Source organism: Motacilla alba, chromosome 3 (genome assembly GCF_015832195.1).
Source record: "Motacilla alba alba isolate MOTALB_02 chromosome 3, Motacilla_alba_V1.0_pri, whole genome shotgun sequence".
Lineage (NCBI taxonomy): Eukaryota > Metazoa > Chordata > Aves > Passeriformes > Motacillidae > Motacilla > Motacilla alba.
In genome coordinates this window covers 29,578,844-29,600,891 of record NC_052018.1, presented here as the reverse complement: position 1 = coordinate 29,600,891, position 22,048 = coordinate 29,578,844, and the positions used below count along the sequence as shown (strand labels likewise).

The 22,048-nt window shown below is 40.8% G+C and overlaps 1 protein-coding gene across 6 annotated transcripts in view; it reads right to left on the bottom strand.

Annotated features, from left to right (window-relative positions):
* Positions 1-21,598, bottom strand: part of FAM135A (family with sequence similarity 135 member A) — a 79,694-nt gene extending 58,096 nt beyond the window's left edge. The window contains exons 1-4 of one of the 6 annotated variants that reach the window (XM_038130270.1): positions 20,902-21,598; positions 13,849-13,987; positions 6,264-6,343; positions 2,450-2,569 (exon numbers count right to left, since the gene is read on the bottom strand). In XM_038130270.1, coding sequence (XP_037986198.1) covers positions 2,450-2,526 — 77 coding nt within the window. In that variant the 5' untranslated portion in view covers positions 2,527-2,569; positions 6,264-6,343; positions 13,849-13,987; positions 20,902-21,598. Of the gene's footprint in view, positions 1-2,449; positions 2,570-4,495; positions 4,576-6,263; positions 6,344-13,848; positions 13,988-20,047; positions 20,841-20,901 lie in introns of those variants that run through there. The other 5 variants (XM_038130271.1, XM_038130275.1, XM_038130273.1 and 2 more) reach the window with 5 other exon arrangements.
* Between the last annotated feature and the right edge of the window lie 450 nt (positions 21,599-22,048).

Sequence of the window (22,048 nt, the reverse complement as noted above, 5' to 3'; positions counted from 1 at the left end):
GTCCTCATCAGAAGATGAGGTTAAAATCTGAAGCAACCATGGAACCACACAGATGTATGGACATCAGCACTGCTTTTAGTAATTAATTCCTTAAATAACAAATTTAATTGTTAGTGTACACACAGTCATAAGTACTTCTGGCAACTGTAGTGCCACTACAGATACAAATCCGAGAAAATATGAGACTTTGGATGCCAGAGTTGGCAGATTTCTCAAATAGTTATAAAAGCAGGAAGACAGTAAAATGGATTTGATTGGATATTAGGGTACATGGACTCCACAAAAAAGGAAGGGAGGGTGGGGAATATGCCACAAATTCCAATGAATAAACTCATGTTAGCTCATATTTAATAAAAGGGACAAAAGACTGACATCTATAATACCATAAGGGTGAACTTTCAGACTGATTCACAAGACAAAGCTATTAAGAAAAACAACTAAAACTGATCAGAAGGAAATTTAGGCTGCAAATGATGACATCTCCAGTATTCAAATGAGTGAGAATCTGGACTCACTCTGCAAACAAATACTTTGGAGTAAAATCTTCTAAGTTCTAATAAGGAACTTGATGTGATTACTTGCAATAGCTGACATTTTATTCAGCTTCAGTTCAGAAGGTCATGATGTTTCTAACTCCATGAGACAAGCATGCCACGCTGGGAAGGCTTGAATGCACACAATGCAATCAATTCTGTACTTGATTTTGGCAAGACAAACCATGCTAAACACAGTGGTAGCTAAAAAATAGGAGACTAACAATGAAACCAAAGATTTCCTTTTCTGCTCATTCAATCCATTATCCAAGAGCTCCTCCAGCAACAGAACTATTACGTATGGTCTCAAATAAACACAAAGACAGTTTCCTAGAAAAATACTGGGGCCTACCCAAATTGAATTAATTGCAATAGTCACATTTCTCGGTCTGTCAAATTATTCTGGAAGTTCTCTCTTCTTCCTGACATTAATTTCTACAAGGAATGTGCCCAGAGTTTAAGGTTCAGCTCGAAACCAGAGAAGTTGTTATCTCCTCACACCACTTTTCTCATTATGTCAGCATTCCACCTCTCTGAACTTGCCCTGTGAATTTACTGCTTTTTAGCTTACTGCAAGAATAAGCTAAAAATAAATATGCCAGGTAAAGCACTGGTAATTATATTGCTGTGCTTTGCTTCTCAAATACCTTTCTGAGGAACCACTTGAATTGTAAGGTTAAGACAACCAAAACACTTTCTCCTCTTCAGGTTCTCCATTAGAGTAAATGTGCCATGTTCTACCCTCTCCTTGCCCGCTGTTTTGAAAGATTAAAAAAGGCTACAGTTCAAAAGACTGTGCTTTTTTCTTGAAGTAATTAGAATATTCTCAGTGTTTTCACAGACCTCTTAAGCCTTCCTTAATCCTTCTCTTCCAATGAAGAGTGAAATGACAATTTTCCCTAAAAAGGGGTCAGTTTGTTGTATATACTTTGACTGCATATAGTAGCAAACATAATGGGTCATTATCAGTTCTGTGAAAAAAAACCCTAACTGTACTGAAAACAATACTCACATGCACACACACACACACACAGAGTATTGAACTAAGACAAGGCTAAAAACACGAATGTATTTTCTTATGTATTTTCTTATCACTATTTCTGAGGAAAGTTACTCTACAATGTTTTGGGAAAAGCAGCTATCATAAATCAACACTGATACACCTTGTTCTGTCTCTGCAAATGCTAACACAGCCTAAACTCTAACATGCATTTTTACTGTAGTCTACTTGAGGATTGACAGAAGGCTGATGTACCACAACACTAAAGGACCAATAATCTTTAATAGCTCCAAAATAATCTACAAAGGATTATTTCCTGCATAGTCATGGGAAACAAGGACCTTAAAAAGTAATCTAGGACAATCACATGATATCAAATGAAAGGAATATGGAAAAGACTTCTGCAGAGATAAGGTGGAGTAAGAGGAGGTCAGGAGGGTCTAAAGAGGCAGCGTAGAGCCCTGTGTAGCTGGAGGCACAGCACAGCAAGAGGAGAGAGGCTGGTGAAACTCTCCACTGCCAAACTGATAAACGAGTAGGTTAATTGCAAGACCATTTTTAAAATATTGAAGAGAAACACCTATCATATTTCAAACAAAAGAGATTACAGAAATTAAGACATTCAAGGGTAAAGGCCTGGGTAAGAATATAATGTCCTCTCCATATCTACAGGCTTTCCCTCATCTCCAATTAGACAAAAACATTGTATTACAAATTAGGCTTTAAGAAAAATTATTTTAATTTTTAATTTTAAGTCCTAGAAAGAATATGACTTTCCAATATAGAATAAAAAAAATTCAAATCCCTATAAAAATAGTCAGTAACACATGAAGCAACAGTGCATGACAAAATACCCATTAAGGTCTTTCCAACAAGCCATCCAACAGAATAAAGTCTGAAAGAACATGCTACCTACCCTCTTTGAAACAAATCCACATTGAAGAATTTGTGGAGCTCCACGGAGAATTCTACCATAGCCTGAACTTCACTCATGTTTATGAGGATGAAGAAGTCAAAATTGTCAGCACCTTAGTTACTGAAAACAAAGAGAAAACAAATTATTTAGAACACAAGCATAGGGATAATGCACATCTGGTCCTAAAAAGGACAATGCTTACACACAGTTTGCACAGCTTCCTTAAATATGCAGTCCCTGAGGTAAACAAGAATAGAGGATGTACCAAATCCAGCTCACAGTAACTTCTACCTTTCTTGTGAAGGAATCAAGTGTTATCAGAGAAGCATCACAATACATCGTCAGCATAATACAATCCTGGCACTTAATGGTACCTACATATTGCAGCTCTGCTCGGTTCTTGGCTGGAGAGGGAAAAATACTCTGACAAGGAGAAAAAGAGCACAGGCTGCTTCCAGTCCTTGTTGGTGCAGAACGTCCATGCAGGCAGCCGAACCTCAACTCTGGCATGAGGACAGCAATTACAGCACAGCCAAACAGTAAAGAGAAAGTGTCTGACCAGGTCATGTAAGGCTTTAGACTGAGAGATTCCAGGGGAAGGCAGAAGTTAAGGAAGTCAACATGCCTATTTTTAGTAATTTTTTTTTTTTGTAGTAAAGTGGTAATTCTCACTGTCATCTTCACAGCCACAGACTAGCAAGTTCCTGCTACTTTACAACTGCCTGCTGATTCCTACATTAAAATCCTACAGATTTTACTAAGAATCCTACAGATTTTACTAAGTTCTGCTGGTTTTCCTTCAACACTAGATTAATGAAACAGACTACATCTTCTGCAAACACTTGTCTTCAAACTTCCCCGTTTCTGCAAGCAGTGTCTGGTTTGAGGACTAAGCAAACAAAAAAAAAAAAAAACCAAAACTTGAGCAGGCTGCACTTCATGCATATTAGTCAATTTTCCTGGCTCTGATGTAGAAGCAGCAGACATTGTCTGGAGCTTGAATGGATTATGGGTTTTTTGTTTCTAAAATTTTGAACATGCATTTGGGTATTTGTGAAGTAGCAGGCAGTACTGAGACTGAAACAGAGGAGGTGGCAAAAAAAGTCAAGACTGCAGCAGGTATTAGTCAGCTGAAAGCAAAGTTACCTTTAGAGGCACAACCTCTAGCCTACCAACTAAATTGTCTTAGAATATGACTCAAGATAAGACTTCCCTTCCTGTGCTCACTCTAGAGGAGCTGAAAGACTTCAAGCACTGTAACACAGGTGTAGATTTTAAACTCTAAACAAGACATTAATTCTGACCTTGGTTTAACAGCCAGTACAGAGACTCTGAACGCACTTTACAAAAACACGGGAACAATACCTTATTGATGGGATAGGGGAAGAGGAATTTTGCTGCATTAGGACAACATGAAGACCTTGGATCAAAGGCCCTTACCATAAGATCAAAATTACTGCATCTAGATGATGCTATTAACCCAGCTTGTCTAAAAAATCTTGTCATTGTTTGAATTTCAATCAAAGGACTTCAAGAGACTAATTGAATGATGCCACAAGTTTTGCTACAGTTTTGTAGTGTTAGGACTGGCAGTGACAGTCTACAGAGCTTTGCAGCAATTCCCTCTTCCACTGCTTTGTCTACAGTACTGTATAGGGGTGTTCTCTGTGGTCTTTAAAGCTGGATACAAAATGTTCTGCACTGTAATTCTCTGGGGCTGCAAAACTGCATTATCACATGGGCATCACCTACCAAAATGCAAGTGTATATTCTGCAAATGAAACCTGACCTGCCACAGAGCGGAGATCCACTGTGACCTTTGGCTGCTGGGCAACAAACCCTGTGGATGAAACTGTCCAGTACCTCAGAAGGAAGCCACTTTAAACATTCAATGAAAAGCAAAAGGATCTTTATCTTTTTAAGGATATCATAGGGCAGTCTCACTCAACTTGCATTTTGATAAAACTACATTCTTAAGAGAGGAAGACATGACAAGGCTCTGGTGTCATGACACATTGAGTGGTGCTAACTCCCTGAACAGTTTGCCTTCATTAAGTGAAAGGAAGACTGTTCCTGTGGTTGCTGTGGGACACGATCAGGGTCCCTCAAGTCCCCAGCAGGAAAACTTGGAACAACCCAGAACCAGTCCAATTACGTAAGCACAAAGGTCCATTTTATGAATTAGTTAATTCAACAAAAAACCCCAAAATTTAAGAGAGCCACATCTTGCATGACTGCCAAAAGGGCTGTCCAGTGAACTTGTGGTATTCCTCCTGTGTAGAATACGGCTCTAGCTGGGGCCACTCCCTCCCTTCTTTCTCTATTGAGCTTACTTAGCACTCCCAGCCAGTTCACTAAAAATTGCCTGGCAGGCAGTTTTTCCCTGCAGACCAAGCACAGGGTCCAGCAGCCACAGGCCTTCATGACACAAGACAGTGCATTTTAATCCAGTAACACAGCTCTTGCTCAACTACAAACAGCATTTGGAAAAAACAGCGTCTGTGCCTTCCTCCAGTAGCAACTGCAAAACCAGTAAGAAATACTGTGGCACAGTTCACAGAACAGCACATGCAGCAAGCAGTGCTGCGTACCGCAGGTACCCAGCTAACCACTGAGAATAGCTTTTGCTCTGCTGAGCTTCAGCTTGTTCCATGTGCACCTTAAACTGGAAGAAGGGGAACGTTCACTGCCCTGGGCTGACATAAACCACATCACTACTTTTCTGCCAAAGTCTTTCATACCAGTGCAAAGGAAAACAGTTAGTACAGAACAGTTATAGTCCTGTGAACTACGTAATAGAAAGTGTTATGCAGTGAATAAATATTTTAAAGGAGAAACTCAACTTGGACAATGTCTTAAGCTTGTACACTAATCATACAAAAGCCAACAAAAAAACCTGAACTCATGTAGAGGTATTTGTTGTAAAGATTCCTGTCAAATTTACAGCTGCATTCCACAGACTTCATCTACAACAAAAGTCCACAACTCAATTTAGTATTTAATGAGTTTACTGTTGTATTTTAAAGCACATCATTAGCATTTGGAAACCGAGATAATAAACTGCATTAAGAAACAAAAGAATCCTTCAGTAGGAGCTCTCTACATGAGAAATGGAGTTTAATGCAGCATATAAACCCATACCAGAAGGTCTGATAATAAATGACAGTACCTTAATACACAAATTAGAATGGGAGGTTCTAAATTTTTGGTTGCTACTTAACTTTTATAATCCAAACAGCATTTCTATATTCAGAAGTATTCAGAGCACTGAGAATTCACATTTCCAGTAGATAAAATGCCAGTTAAAGCCACTTGATCCTACACTGAGGGCCAAACCTTTCCTTTCCTTCATACTTCTGAGGGTTTACTTATTTTCCTAGGTTGGAAAATCTCCTATATATCCTGGCTGGTCCATGCTGTCCCCACATCACCTCACCACTTTCTTTAGTTATCCAAAGTAATCTTTCCTGAGGCCACAATACAAAGTAGATCACAGAATAACATATTTTTAATGTTCATCTGAAGGAAAAAAAATATGTTTCTTTTGTTTCTTGTTCCTGGTTTGTTTTTTTTCTAAATTGATCATTTTAGAATAATGTAGCTAATCATTTAGCTAAATTGACCATTTAGCTACTTCACAGCAGCTGCATCAGAGCACCTGAGATTGAACCGAAAATACAGAAACCTCCTAAACCAGCTTTGTTTTCAGAAAAATGATTGTGTAACACTGCCGTTAATCTAGTTACTTGCACTGGGAACTGCAAAACAACACTGAGAAATGAAACTGCAAAAAGACGTTCAAAGAATGTCTTACCTGCACTGGTAAATACTCCATTTTAGTATGTCAATCAACCAGTCTTCCAGTTCTCTGCTGTCAAAAACATACTGCTCAAACTGAAAAGCAAACAAACAAACATTTTACTAACAGCAACATCTCTAGAATGTTTCAGTACTTATGTACTTCGTGCTCTTTTCCTGCATTCTAATAACAACCTTTATCAAGACCTCTCCAACAATCACACAAGAACTGCCTACAGCATTCTCCAATCTGACCTTGAGTCCTGCCCTGCAGTTTTCAGCTCTCCTAAAGCGTAGCAGTCTGATATGTATTTTTAGAAAATAAGTAAAAAATATAACTTCTCATGAAGCCAATACTCTGGCAAAGCTGACATTGCTATGTCCAGCCAAACTATCCCTGTCTTCACCGTGGAATTCTAAGCTCCTGGAGGACTCTGGTACACCCCCAGCCATCCCACAGCCTCCCCATTCTTCAGAGAGACTCTCAGCTCTCCAGGAGCAACACAGCCCCAAAGAGGTAGGAGGATATTCTGGCCTGAGTCATCAAATGCAGCTCAAGCCCCCACGCAGCCTTACATAGCCACCAAGGAGGAGACAACTTATAAGAACAGGTCTGATGAGATTCTCCTCATAAATCTTATGTCCCTTCTCCACAGGAGCCAAAATTCAGGGGACAAGGAGAAGACCATGAACCCACTTTCTTAGAGCAAACATTGCAGGTAGGCCAACACCACCTCATATTCTGAAACTCTCCTGGGAGGTCCTGATAAACCACTACCTTAAAACTGTTTATTAAGAAGCAGTTCATCTCTCCTGCACTCTGAAACCATTAGGGTACTTAAAACTACAACAAAAAATGGCAAAATCTCTTTTTTATCTGATGACCTTTAGATTTCAAAGACGCAGAAAAGAGAACACTTAGTTCTACCCTCTTAAAGGAACTTTGCATCTTTCTGTATGTATATTTCAGAGAAATACAAAGACAAAATCTATCACAGCTTGTGCAGGCAAGCTGTGAAACTAAACTGGTTTTGCATTAGTTTCAGAGGGAAGAAAACAGAGAAAGTAGAACATTAAAAAACCATTATCTGGATTTTTTTAAAAACAGATTCATTTGTGCATTCACTTGTTGGTATTGCACCTTTGATACCATAAATTTTCAGTAATAACCCAGTAAAATCCTGAAGCCATAATGCCACATAAATATGGCACCAGCATTTATTACATTTGTTTAACAGTGCATTACAATCTGTGTCATACCAGTTCTCTTTTAAAGAGGACTGAGTTCTTTTTTTTTGAAAGAGAGAGAGAGAAAAAATGCAAAATTCTGAGGAACTGAATTTTTTCTAGCCTCAGATTTAGTATTTTATATTCAGTGGAACTCAAAAGTAAAACTAAAGAACCTACAAATGAAAATAGAACAAAGCATTCATTTTGCTCCAGTCTGTTTCTAGCTTTCATTTAACATTCAAGTAGTATTTTTCTTCAAAGTTGCTGCAGGAGCCTTGTACACCACAATCCCTGAGCTTTTTTACCAGTCCTCTTCTCCTGTATGCTCAGAGATCCAGCACCTGCCAACACAAACTCAGCCACCATCTATCTCTGTGCTGATGACTCACAGGTTTGTCCCCCCACCTGAGAACTGCCTTCAATTCCAATTTTAGCTGTTTCTTGGACACTGCCTTCAGCTGAAACTTAATGTGGTGAAAACAAAGTTCTTGACCTGACCAGCAAGGCTATTCCTAATGCCTACTTTCTGAGTGTGCATACTAGCACAATCTGACTGGAAACCTAGACACTGTTTTTCATTTAAATTTCTCTGGGTTCTCATAGACTTTGGCAAGACTATACAGAAGATGCGCCAAATTTTTCTGCATGTGATTAGAAATATGTCTCATTTATCCATACAGCTAAAACTCTTCCAAGCTAATATCCTTTTATTTTAATTACTGTGAGGCTGAAAAAGCATAATTCACTGCATGTATTAGTTCAGCATGGTGCTGCAAAGAACCAGTCTGTTATTTTGATCATTTCACCTTTCTCTCTGCATTCCCTGCAGAGACAGCCTGGACTACTGCAAGCATAACTCCCCTGTCCTTTGAAATACTTTCAAAGCTGTGCAGCACTCAATATCACAGTGCTCTGGTTTAGACTAGAGCTTCCCAGCACTAGAAATAAACCCTGCTTCTCCATAATTCTAAAGGTGAGGGTGTAGAAAAGAAATGGTAGTTTAATTTTGGATTGCATAATCATCGTGTTGTAAAACAAGCGAACAAACAAACAAAACCCTTATGCAGAAATACTGAGAACACCTTAATCAATTCATTATCCCAATTTTAAAAAGACAACGTCACCACCACTGGAAAAATACATCTGAACAGACCGTTTTACATCAGGATTTCCTAATTAATTTTTTTTAAAGCTTCACAGCTATAATAATTATATGAAGTTAATAACTACACGTATAGTTAAACAACGACCTAATTTTCACAGGCTCAGGGCAAAACTCAACTATTACAATTTTCCTCATGCCTAGTTCTCTAAGACTAGACTACTTCCCAGCCAACCATAAGGTTTGATTCCAACAAAGCTAATGCAAGATACCCATGACATTTTAATGGGCTAGATAAACAACCAACTTAATCAGGCATTAAAATTCAAGTTTTCATACTTTTGCTTTAAATTTAGCACCAATATCTCATCCCTTATGCAGCACACTGATAAAAACAACATACTCACTACTTTGGGCTGACAACTTGATTATTCCCACTGAGCATAGAAGTTATTAAGAGGTTGCATTTATTTCTTTTCTTCTCCCCTATTAATAGATCATACATGTGATACAATAATTCATTTTGAACACTTATTAGGCTTATTCCCTTCTATCCTAGCATTGGTCTTTGTCTGTTTGACAAATGACATGTTATTTCTAAGCTTCCTCATTAAAAACTTTAACAGGAAAAGTTCTGTGAGAGCACAGTTAAAAGCTCTCTTTCTTATTGATGTGTCCTCCCTTCACCACAAAAACCCCTGCTGCAAAACAGCCCCCATGCTTACAGATCTCTGTATTTTTCCTCTCAGTATGGACACTAACTTCTTCTCTCTTCAGCCAACAATTTACGTTAAACAAAAACTGCATCATCTCTGAGATCCCTTCTCCTCTTTCTCATTAAAACAAACTGAGCAATGGTTTTAACAGTAATTTGCACAGAAAAATGGAAACAGAACATGAACAAACCAAACTGAATGTTTTATTTGCCTTTTACAAAGGCCTCCCATAAAAATAAAACCCACATTTTAAAAATTATTAAAGGAGTATGAAAAACTGGCGCAAATGTGACTGCTTTTGCATCAGAAACAACTAAAAGGGAGAGTTTTGATGATAACCAGTAGCAGTTCAGGATATGTGCTACTACATTACGCCAGTCACCTTGTCCCACTTTGATCCCACACACTGGCTGAGTGAGAAAAATGAACTTCCACATACTCATGCCAAGAACCATGGAGAGTGGACCATGAAAATCAGCAGTAAAGCTGAGCTACTCAACAACAGCGATGAAAATAAATACTTCTAACTACGGCAGCAGTAATGTAGTTATGTAGAAATACATCTGCAAATGTAGACATAAGTCTGTAAACTAATTACTTGTTTTGCTTATCATTTCCCATTAATGAACTCACAATCTATCTTGTCCTAACCTATTCAGAAGAGCATTACAGGGGAAAAACCAAAGTGAAGTGCTTATACTAAAGAATCAATCAAAGTCTTTTGGAACTTTACATAAAAAGCATATAAGGATTTTACAGAAAATGGGGAAAAAAACCACCATAAATTGCAGGTTGTAGTATTTTGGCTTAAGAAAACCCAAACTGCATAGCCTAATACATTCACCATCTTATAAACTAATGAATTTATGAAGGATGTATCAAATAAGAATTAATAAAGTAGGAGAGGGAAGCATACTAAAATAATTTGATTCTGTCCAATGGAATAGGTTCTTCATAAAACATTAAGGGTCTAAGTGTACTTAAAACATACTTCATTTTCCTATTTAAACAAAGGAAGAAAGCTCTCTCTCTTTGAATTCCATGTCCCAACAATGTCATTAAATAAAAAAATAGCTTTCATATGGATGGATGACATTAAAATGTCTCCAATGACTGTTAATGTCATTACTCTGCCATATTTGATGAATCAAAAGTCTCCAAAAGAAAGCTGCAACTTCTCTCCTACCACAAGCAAACCTGTTTTCAAAAAAATAAACCTTTGGTTTCAAGAAAAATGAAAAATAAATCTAAAGCTATATGATCAGTAAATTATTTCTAATAGGTAATAATTCTGTATTATTGTCCTCTGTAAATAAAACAGCACAATTTACAGAGTTGAGTCATTGTTACAATACCTGCTCTGAGGTCATTCTTTGACAAGACAGTAAATACAGTTTATATTTGACAGGTTGATTTTGTATTGGAAGGCTTTATGCCAAATAGTATTTCCTCCCACAGCAGGCATTAAGTTAGCACAAATGATATATTGCATACTCTTATTAACTTAAGAAATGTGATAGCTTGGCTGCCTGATCGAAGCTACATTAGGGGATAATCTGATAGTAAATCTGAGCCAGGATCAGTGGTCACAAAACCACTTCCTTGGTAGTTCCTACAGTAATAGCATTGGTGGTGATAGGCTGGATCAGTCAACAAAGAAAAACAGTGATTCCGACAGGACATTCTTACAAATATAAATTCTTTCAGAAATACACAGGAGTACTGTATCAAAAACTATTTTATTTTTCAACACCCAATGTTAATAATCCAATATAAAGGCAGCTGATTTGAGGATGGCTACTACATCTTGAAAAACATAATCCTTGACTTCACTTTTATCACAGAATCATTAAAGTTGGAGAAGACCTCTAAAATCATCAAGTTCAACCTTTAACCTAACACTGCTATCTCCACCACAAGACCATGTCCTCAAGTGCCAACTCAACACTTCTTTAAACACATTTAGGGATGGTGATCTCACCACTGCCTTAAGGCACCCCTTTTCAGTGTTTGACAACCATTTTAGTGAAGAAATTTTCCTATCTAAACTTTCCCTGACACAATTTAAAGCCATTTTCTCTCATTCTATCACTGATTACTTGGGAAAAGAGACCAACCCCAAGTTGCTACACCCTCCTTCCACGTAGTTCTAGGGAGTGATAAAGTCTTCCCTGAGCCTCCTTTTCTCCAGGATAAACACTCCCAGCTCCCCACAGGACTTGTGCTCCAGACCATTCACCAGCTCTGCTGCCCTTCTCTGGACTTGCTCCAGCACCTCAATGTTTGTCTTGTAGTGAGGGGCCCAGAACTGGACACAGGATTCGAGATGCAGCCTCACCAGTGCCGAGTACAGAGGAACAATCACTGCCCTGGTCCTGCTGGCCACACTATTGCTGATTTTCTTGTGGTTTGGTTTCCAGTTTCCTACCATTTTAACAAAACAAATTGAGGTAAGCATTATAACACATAAATTTAGGTTAAAAGTTTAACTCTTGGATCTTCAGTGCAAAAAAAACAAACCTAAAAACTGGAAATATAAAACACTGTTTTTATCATCTCATAACATCTGCCCACAGCTTTTATTCAATACCTACCTAAAAAAGTCATATTTTCTTGTTTTGTTCTGCCTTTGTTAATGATTTTCTGACACTGAAGAGTGTCAGACCCTCTCTTCAATTGACCCCTCTTCTAAGACCCTGTCTGTAACCTTTCTGCTATACAAAACATGCATTAATTTTACAGTCAAATCCATATTATTCTAGTACAAAGTGCAATTTAGTTCTGGTTGAATGATACAAGTGCAAAGTTGAAGGACAATTTAGCAGACTGCCACTGTAAGCCATGACCTACTGAGGTCATAAAAAGTATTTCAGAACTTCATGAACTTTAATGCACGTCAGTGCATTAAAGCTTTTCAAAAACACATTGTAGCAAATGAACACCTACATGTCAATCTGGCCTAAAGCTTTAAGCTCCCTTGATGCTCACTTATTTTCATACTGACCAGATGAGGAACAGATACTTTTCTCTGCAACCTCAGGTGGCACCTCCAGCAGCTTGTCTTGTGCACCTCCAAATCTAAGAGCACTAAGCTGAAACCTATCAAAACTTTTAAGTTCACTTAGTTATTACCAAACCAGCCAAGCACAAGATTTTAATGCTCTGTCCTTAATGTTCCACACTCTTTTTTTCTGCCTTTTTTTTCTGAGCAAAACATACCTGACCTAACAGAAAACAAACAAACAAACAAAAACACCACCCAAGCAAAGAAACAAAAATTACAAGAACAAAAAACCAAACAAAAACCCCACAAACAAATAAAACCAACCAACCCACACTCCCCACTCCCAAGAAAAAAAATGCAATAAAATTCAATTACTCCCTATTTTTTCTAGCTGTTTAGAAGAGAAGGGACTAAACACAATATGCAGAGTACTGTGTGTGCTTTTTTTATTGAGAAATGCTCCAGGCAAAAAAGTCTTTGAAGAAACAAGTGTCAAGTAAAGATAACACTGATCAGTACTGGTGGACAGCTGTGATGGTAGCTTGAACGAACTGAGCAGATCTTAGCATGCACACTTTAAGAAGATTGGATGTCAGTAAGCACCCTGAGAAAACAGCATATTATATATCAGTAGCAAAGTCTTTAAATTATATGCTTTTGCTACCCTGGCAGAATTGCTTGCACCCATGCCACAAACAGCCATCTCTGCAATTGTGCTGTCAGTCGTGGGAGGCAAAAAGCCCCACAGCACCAAACCAAACCTTTACAGATATTTTGGAGGTTACTTTGTAAGATACTGGTGGTTATGGGGGGGAGGCAGTTGGTTAGGTTTTTTCATTTTTAATTTAAACAGTAACATTTGGCTGATTTAAATGCAGCATGATTCCACAAACAGCTGCACTGATCTATCCCAGAGTATGCCTATATTAACATCTAACCCTGAAGAGGTGAGTGAGGGCATAGCAAGGATTTAAGCCAACTTTGTCTGGGAAACTACACTAAGTGTTCTACACTAGAAACAGCTTCAGAAGTTTCTGCGTCAGGTGCTCATTCACATCTTCACAGCATCAATACAATCGCCCCCTCAACACTGCCAACACAGTGCTTGTGGGACAGCATTTTAAAATTAATTAGTTACCATTTTAGAATAATCTATTTTTGCAGGGCTTGATCAGATCACTTCCTTATCCGGTTTCAAAGCACAGCTCCACAAATAGCAGTGCCATCGAGCACGGGGAAGGGAGGCGCACAGCAGCACAACACAGAGGTTCCCTGGCCGGTTGTCCCCTCAGCCTCCATAGGCCACGGCCTTGGCACAGCAAAGCAAAGAGGTCTCAGCAGCAGGGTGAAAGAAACTGCCCCTTCTCACAGCCATTCCTGAGGTAGTATTTTTACCCTCCACTCCTTTCTCTGATTAACCTCAAAAGCTGGATGGTAACACCCTACCCCTGCCCCACTTCTTCCATGAAGGGACACAACCCCAGAGCCCAAGCAGCAGCTCAGTCTAACCTCCCTCTGCTCCACAGGACAAGTTCTGCTCTCTACTCACAGGCCTTGTTTCCCAGGGAGGCAACGTCTCACCTAGGAACCCTCCTTGGCATCCCAGGCCATTTCTTTCCAGAAGGAGGCACAGAAGGATGGAAAACTTCCAGCAGCTTTGTCCCAAAAGGCCCAAAAACATGCTCTGCCTGCAGAGAAACCAACCAATACATCTGGTGTCAGGAGACAGGCACAGTTTTTACTGAAGAAGGGCTCTTTTGCTCCCTGTTATGGAGAAAGAGAGCGATAGGGCTGCCCTCGTCAGCACAGCCTGCTCCACCTGAGCTCCACAGGCTGCAACCCTCCCTTAGAGAGCTGGCATTGCTCCTCCCCCACTGCACTGCAGAATATCTTACTAAAGAGTCCCTATAAAACAGGCAAGTAGAGCAGCATTAACAAATTCAGTTTCAAGATCTGCTTTTTTTAATATTGCAGCTTGAAGGTTTCATGCTCCTCTTACCTCCCGCTCCCTACATGGCATTTCACTAACAGAACAATGCTGATACGTGAGAAGCTGCTAAAACACTGACACAAACCTAAAATGGCAAGATTCTGTTTCCAAAATAGCACATTGGAAACAAAACAAATCTAATTATCACCTTTAGTAACTTCAATGGGTAGACTTGCAGGGTTACATCAAAACAAATCAGAAAACTGTTTTCTGAATTAGCTTGAACCATCACCAAAGCTACTTAAACTATTTTTGACAGTGTTTTGTATGGAACAGTTTTTGTTCACTCCTTTTCTCTTACCATTTACTTGTCATGTTTAGTTAGAAATTCTTGTACTAACGTTTTGTAATCATTAAATCCCTTACATGCTGCTTTCAAATTTTCTACAACTAGAACAAGTACCACCCCTTAAATATAGCACAAACATTCAGGGAGAAAAAGGCCCAACAACTAGGAACCAAAGTCATCAGAGGCTTTCCCTACCCTGCTGATAGCATGGCTGGTTGGTTTTCAAAAGGTTATTGTTCCTTCCTCTCCTACCTGAGAAGAGCAAAGTGACTGGCCATGAAAATTAATCATTCTAGCTAAACTCCATCAGCTTTTACACATTCCCATCGAAAGACAGGTAACATCTGCTAGAGCTTCAAGTCACAGACTCAAATTCAGCTCAAACATTAGCAGCATTAGCTGGCACTCAAACCAATTTCACAGACACACAATGCACCTTCCACAGGTTGTCTCTTAAGGACATGCAAAATGAAATTAACAGCAGGTTCTACCCCAGCAAAAAGGGCCTTCATTAGAAAAAGAAGCCCAGCATGAAAGAAGGAGAATGTGGAGATCTAGGTCCTGACTTCCACGTTCAGATCTAGTATTGACCTCACTCATTACAAGGTTTTTTCCTCTAAGCTGTTTTTTTATGTAAAGCAGCAAAACATGTTTTCTACTATCTACGTTTTTTTGTTTCATACTTCAAATATCCTCAATACTTTGGCTTTTTCAATCCGGATTTTTTCACTGCAGTGAGGGACTGAAGGTCAGAGGTGCCAGAAAACATCGGCTCTAGAATTATCTGACAGCTGGTATAATTTCAGAATTTTCCCAGAAAATCTTTTAAAAACATATATATGCATTTATAGAAAGCTAGATGGGCCACATATGAATAGACAGACAAGCAATTATAATTAAGTTTAAAAGCACTACATATGCAGCTACTATTACCTCTACTACTAAAACTCAGGAGCATTAATTACATTATTTAGACTGATTTTTTACATAGAAATACACAATCATTATGCAGAAAAATCATCAAGCGATAACGAAATTGACAGCCTGGGGAGAAAGTACAGCTTCTTCTACAGAAGCACAAATACTACAACATTTTCCTTGTAAATTTCAATAGAAAGAAGACAGAAAATGTACTGCAGGCCATTCTAATATGAAAATTGAAAGGGAAACCTTTCTTATTAACTTTAGAAAAATCATCTAAAGCATAAAGAGAATTCAGTTTATTTTACCGCTAGAAAGCATGCTAAAGCATTACCTCTCAACATCCTTTATGCAACAGGTAATGAGTGAGCTATGGCATTGTCAGTAACAGGGATTAATTCACGAGGTCACAGCACATGAACAAGGTTGTGATTATAGTAAGCAGACTTGCATCTGGAAAACAAGTCAGTTTGTTATTTCAAAATGTCAGAGGTCAAGTATAAAGCCTCCTGCAAAATTAACTGCTGAATGCCATAGATTTCTTCTTAATTTGGGGGTACGGTGTGTACAGGTTTGTGATTTATTGCCCAAACAAGATTCAGCAAACCATATGCACACATATGTACATATATATATATATATGTATAATTCTATAGTATTAGAGCTAACAAATTTATAACTTTTCACTAGAAAGCTAAATATAGCAAAATCTGTATGCTTTCCTTTCTTTCTGATAAAAGACTTGTAATTCAGAAATGTGGACATGTTTTACTTAGTTTTAGTAAGAAATATTGGTAGGTGAAACTTTTTATCTTGTTTCCAACAAGATTGCTTGCACTCTACAAAGTTCAAAATTCTTCGCAAGAAAAATGTTCCCAATTTCAAAACCTCTAAAGAAAATCCATTACAAAAAAAAGCACTGAAACCATCTAACAAAATATAGAATTGATGCCATTTCAATTTGCTTTAGCATTTTCAATTTTTGTTCCACTTGTAAGCTGAGCTCTGTGAGATTTGATTCTGTTCCTTATTTCTCTGTCTGTTCTTTCTAAGAACAATGCTGTCACCAATTTCCTGCTTGAAGTAAACACAGTTAGCTCACCTGACTTCTTCCTGACCCAAAACTATGGCAAACTTATTTCCGCCCTTTCAGATTTTTTCTTGTATATTCTTTGTTGTATACGCTTGTTACCACAAAGGTTCCACACATTGTTCTTCGAGGAAGATGGTTTGTACTACAGACATCTACAAATATCAGCAACATCACATTACTAAATACCAATTGCTTTTGCTATAAACAAAAGTGTTTTATTTATGTTCCTACTTCAACAGTAACTTATTTTTCTATACATACACAATACTTAATGACATGTATCCAACAAATTAATGTGTTCAAAAGGTGCTTAGCAAAATGCTAGAGAAGGCCAAAATCAGCAGATGTGTAGCAAACATAAAACCATGTGTCTTGCCAAGGAGAAAACACATGGTGCATTAATATTAACAGAATGTAAGGACATACTTTACTGCTTTGCCTAGCTGTGGCAGAAAAACATAGAACTAGCATTTTTTCAGAAGCATGGTATGATTGTAACAAGCCCAGGGACCAAAAATGTGACTTTTGAGTGGATTTCACCAATCTCTCATTCCTGTTTTAAAGCAGAAGGATTGTGACTTATAGAACCATAGGATGGAATCATCAAAGTTGGAAGAGACCTTTAAAGATCATCAAGTCCAAATGTCTACCCAGCACTACCACTGTAACCACTGAACTGTACCACCAGGATATAGGAACCTATAAAAGTTTTGAAGATTGCAAGATAAACAAACTTTTCATTAACAAAAAAAAAAAAAAAAAAAAAAAAGAAAAATCCCATCTTCCATGATTGTTCATTAGGAGGAATATTGAATGCAAAATTAAATAATTAATAATTCAAGAAACTCTGAGCTATGCTCTTAGTTAAGCAAAAGAAATTCACGTGCTGGTACTTGACTACCTGACACAGTAATACTTATTTAGGCTACAGGTTCTCTGAGCAACAGCCAGTCAGAGGTAACTGACATACAAGAACAGGCTGTCAAAACAAATATCCATCAGGGACAACGGCTGGTCAACACACAGGTGCTACTCATCTTTCCTATCATGAAAACAAAGCACTAGTGAGACTGTATTTTTCCATACAGACAAAAAGGGGAAGGGGGAAACCCACATGATAAAATTGCAACTCTTCCACCTTGGCTAACAAGAGAGTATATTCTGCCAAGACTGTCCTATAGTGTGTAGGGATTGGGAGATGAAGAAGAACAAGAAAGACTTCAAGACAGAAAACATGAAGATGAAACAGTTACCAAGCAAGGATGAGTAACATTAGTCTTTATCACAATAACAACTTCAAACACTGAAACAAGGTCAACAGTAACAAGAATTCACAACCCTTGATTGTTGATTCTCACATTGAGGTCCATCTTTGGTACTGATTTAACTTTCAAATTTATTCGGGACAGCAACCAGGCCAAGAGAGAGACACAGGAATCAGTACTCTCAGCATTACATTAATAAACATTTGGGTACCTGCCTCCTAGGCCGGTGTAGGCAACCACATTCTCTTCAAGGAAAAAACAGTACAAGAGTCAGAGCTCATAAAGGGCTCCCATACCTTTACCTGCAGGAGTTCAAAACCTTGCCACTCAAAGTAATCTGCCTCAGTCCTTTGCCAGGATTTGCTTTCCTGTGCACCTCCCCAGGCAGACAGATGGCTGTGGCATTCATATCCCCTTGTAATCTCTTCCAGCAAGAGAGCACCAAAACACCAGATTGTAACCTGGTGAGAATGAGATACTGATAGAAACATCCTGTCAAAAAGCGCTTATCATATCTCAAAACCACAACCAAGTCCACTAGAACTTTCTCAGCAGATAACTGACTAGCAAAGTCAACAAGGAATGTCAGAGTGAGCAACGGATCTCTCACTGCTTGGGAACTGAATTCACTAATTCTATATTTGTGAGAAAAAAGCACCAGAGACAGTCCTGGAACTGATCTTTGAAACCCATGTTCTGCCAAGGGAAATGTTAAAACCACAATATTGCAGTGTCAGGTAACAGCGTCACATCCATCACTGGGGTTTCAGAAGAGATGCAAGGGTTTAGCTCTTCTGAAATCTGAACAGAGCCCAATATGTTATTTTTGAGGTTTTAACTAACTCAAAACAAAAGTAAATTATATTGCAATGGAATCAAATTGAATCAACAACTGTGTTGGTTTGTCTGGCACATTTTCAAAATCACAGTTTTGAAGACAGATTTTGGTTGCTGTGTGCACTTTACTATTACTGATTACTATTCATGCCAAACCTTTTACAGGCCAGTCAAATTGACCATATTTTGAATTGAAGGTAACAAATCAGTTTTATTAATAAAGGGCTAATTTAAGTCCAAAACCAGTATTTTCACATACCAGTCAACTCTCACCAGTAGTGTAGGATTGTATTTCACACAAGAGATATTTAAACCAATCCAAAGAATGAGTTCAAATTGTATTCTCTGACTTTTATCAATTGCCAAAGGCAAGCTTAAGAATTGACTTATGCCCCTTGCAAGGGGAAAAAAGAAAACAATTGGTCCACCCAAGGAAAATGCAGACTAAGATTTATAGCTGTGCTCTGACGTTCCAAATGCAGGTACTCAGACTGTGACTACTGGTACAGTCATATGGAAGAAACGAACGAGATTACAACTCTGTGCTTCATTCATTTAAAGTACTTGCAAAGATACAGCCAGAGCCCAGATTATTGTCCACTTCCTACAAAACAATTCAGCTCTAATGGGAATGAACTGTTGCACAGAATAATAAAAACTATGCTGGAGTACCTAATTTATTCCTCCACAAATCCAGAATTCTTTCATTATAAAAAAGCAGTAATGTTCCAGCAAACCAGATTTATTGAAGCGGGTTTGGGCTGTGCTATTTATCCCTTAGCAAGGGCCAAGCAATTTTATCTTCACAATCAAACTGCTAAGTTGGAGTTGTTTAATGGATGAAAATGTAACGCCTTCCCTTCCAGACTAATAAAGATTCTGCAGCATTTGCTACTTGCTATCAGTCAAGCAAGCCAAAAGGTGGTGCGTGTAGATTTTACCTCAGGCTTTGCCTATTTAGAAGACATTAAGCAAGTTCAAAGAACCACTTAAAAAAGAAAAAAAAAAAAAAAGTAAACCCAGTAAAACAAAATAGGCATTTATGACCACTCGATAAAATGTACGGTATCAAACAGTAGCTTATTTACGTTTCAGTCAGCAAAATTCTCTGCAACCAGGGGAAAGGGGAAGTGGGCTTGAACACATCAGCACAAATATCTCCTTGGTTATAGTATCAACATGATTGTAAATCCCCCAATTACAGTTTTTAAAATCTGTTATGCTATGCAACTTCTCTTCCAAGCAGTATGTTTGCAAAGCATAATTATCAAATAGAGCTTTCAAATCGGTTCTGTTCGAATTTTTGCTTAAAATAATACAAGAAACGAACATTATTTCCACCAGAGCGCTTACTGATCATGCAAATCCTGCCGAGCGCGCCCCGAGGTTAACTGAGCCCTGACGAGATCCTAGGGACAGTAACGGGGGTGACGAGCATCTGCGGAAGGCACGGCACCGCCGCCCCCCGCCCTGCCCCGCGCTGCCGGCGCTCCGAGGGGAACGGGCTGTTCCCGCTCGGACCGGGAGGGCGGGAGCCGCCAGTGCCGCCCTCCGCGCACCAGGAAATAGCTGGGAGTTATTCCTAACGCCCGGCCAGCAACTTTCCACACTGCACGCAGAAACCGACATTTAAAATAAATAAATGAATAAATAAATAAATAACGCCCCCTCCTCGCCCCCTCAACTCTGCTTCAAACCCTGTAAGGGTCCCGTATTTCCCAGGAAAGGAAGGAGGGGAAAGGCACCATCGCCTCCAGCAGTTCCTACTACCACGGCCGGCCCTCGGACACTTCGCGGCGGGAACGAGCGAGACATTATTTCTGACCTATTTTCGGCGCCGCCTCGGAGCGATAAACAATCAACAGCGGCGGCGAAACGCTGCCTGGGCAGAAACTTCTCCGGCCACGAGCCGCCCCCCGAGCGGAGGCTCGCAAGGAGCCCCCTGCCCCGCGGCGGAGGCGGTCGAGCCCCCGCCCCACCTCGCCGCCCACCCGGTCGGGCTGCGGAAAGGCTCCCCGAGTTTTCCTGCCGGGGAGCCGGGGGTCCGACCGGCACAAACAATTCCCCCGCCCGCCATGCCCGCGGCCCCGGAGACAGGCCGGCCACGGAGGAGTGCCTGCCTGCCCCAGCCCTCCGGGAGGGGACGGACACGGTCCCGCCGCTCTGCCCGACCACCCTGCACCCCCTCGCCGCTCCCCGGCACCGACCTGGGACACAAAGGAGCGGCCGCCGCTGCCCGCCGATCGTCCGTGCTCCCCGCGGAGTCCAGGCCGCGGCAGCACCGGGATGGCGTAGCGCAGGCATCCGACGCCAGCGCTTGCTGCTCCCGCGACGGCCCGTGCCGCCGGCGCCCGCTCTGCGCTGGGCGGGGAGGGAGGGGGGGCGCTGGGAGCCGGCCGAGCGCCGCTTCCTGCTGCCCGGCGCCGAGGGGCGGCTGGTGCCGGAGCTGCCGCCGGGAAGGCTGCGCCGGCGGCTAAGCAGAGGCCGGTGGTAGCGGCCGCATCCTCGGCTCCCGCGCCGGGATTTCCGCGCCGCCTCGCTCCGGCTCCAAGGAGTCTCCCGTGCGGCTCCCGCGGCGGCCGCTGCTGGCAGCGGGAGCCCCCGCTGTCCCCGCGGTGCGCCCGGCTCGCGCTCGTGCTCCCCCTGCCGCCCCGCCGGGCCGGGCCGCGGCTCGGGCCCCTCCCGCGGCTCCGCGGGGCCGGTTGGGGCGGCTCCGCCGGGCCGGGAGACCCCCGGGGCGGGAGGGACGCGACCCACCCAGGGCTTAGCCCTCGATGCTTTCCCCCCGCGGCCCGCTCCCCAGAGACCCCTTCGTGGCGCACGCTGTGAGCGGGGGAGGCCTGCCTTCTGCCGCGGCCGCCGGCGCTGCCTTCCCGGTGCCCGCTGACCCGGCCTGGGCACGGAGCAGAGAGCAGCCCGCGGGGAAAAGGCTCCTCGGGGGGTGGGGGGCAGCGGCGGGGCGGGCCGGGCTGTGGGGCACCTGCAGCGGGTGCAGGACTGGAGGTAATGAGCCTTTATTGAGAAAAAGTTCTCTTTTCTGTAGGAAGACTTTTTATCAGTATGTGATACCAAAATAGAAGTAAATCGGCTGTAAACGGCACTAATAAAACTGGTAGTGTTTAACATTGAGGAGGAGGGATGCTAGGTACTACTGTCTCATTAACAATGAAACATGTAGCTTGAAAATTAGTTTGTTCAGAGAACTATTACAAACAGAATGATTGTCTGAAGAAAAATCATATTCTTCTTCCCCTTGTATGTGCCTGCCTTTATCTGAAAAAAACAAACCCTTGGGTATAAAGAAAAATTGTATTAAAATAGTTTTTCAGACTCCCAGTGTGTGCTGCTTTCTCA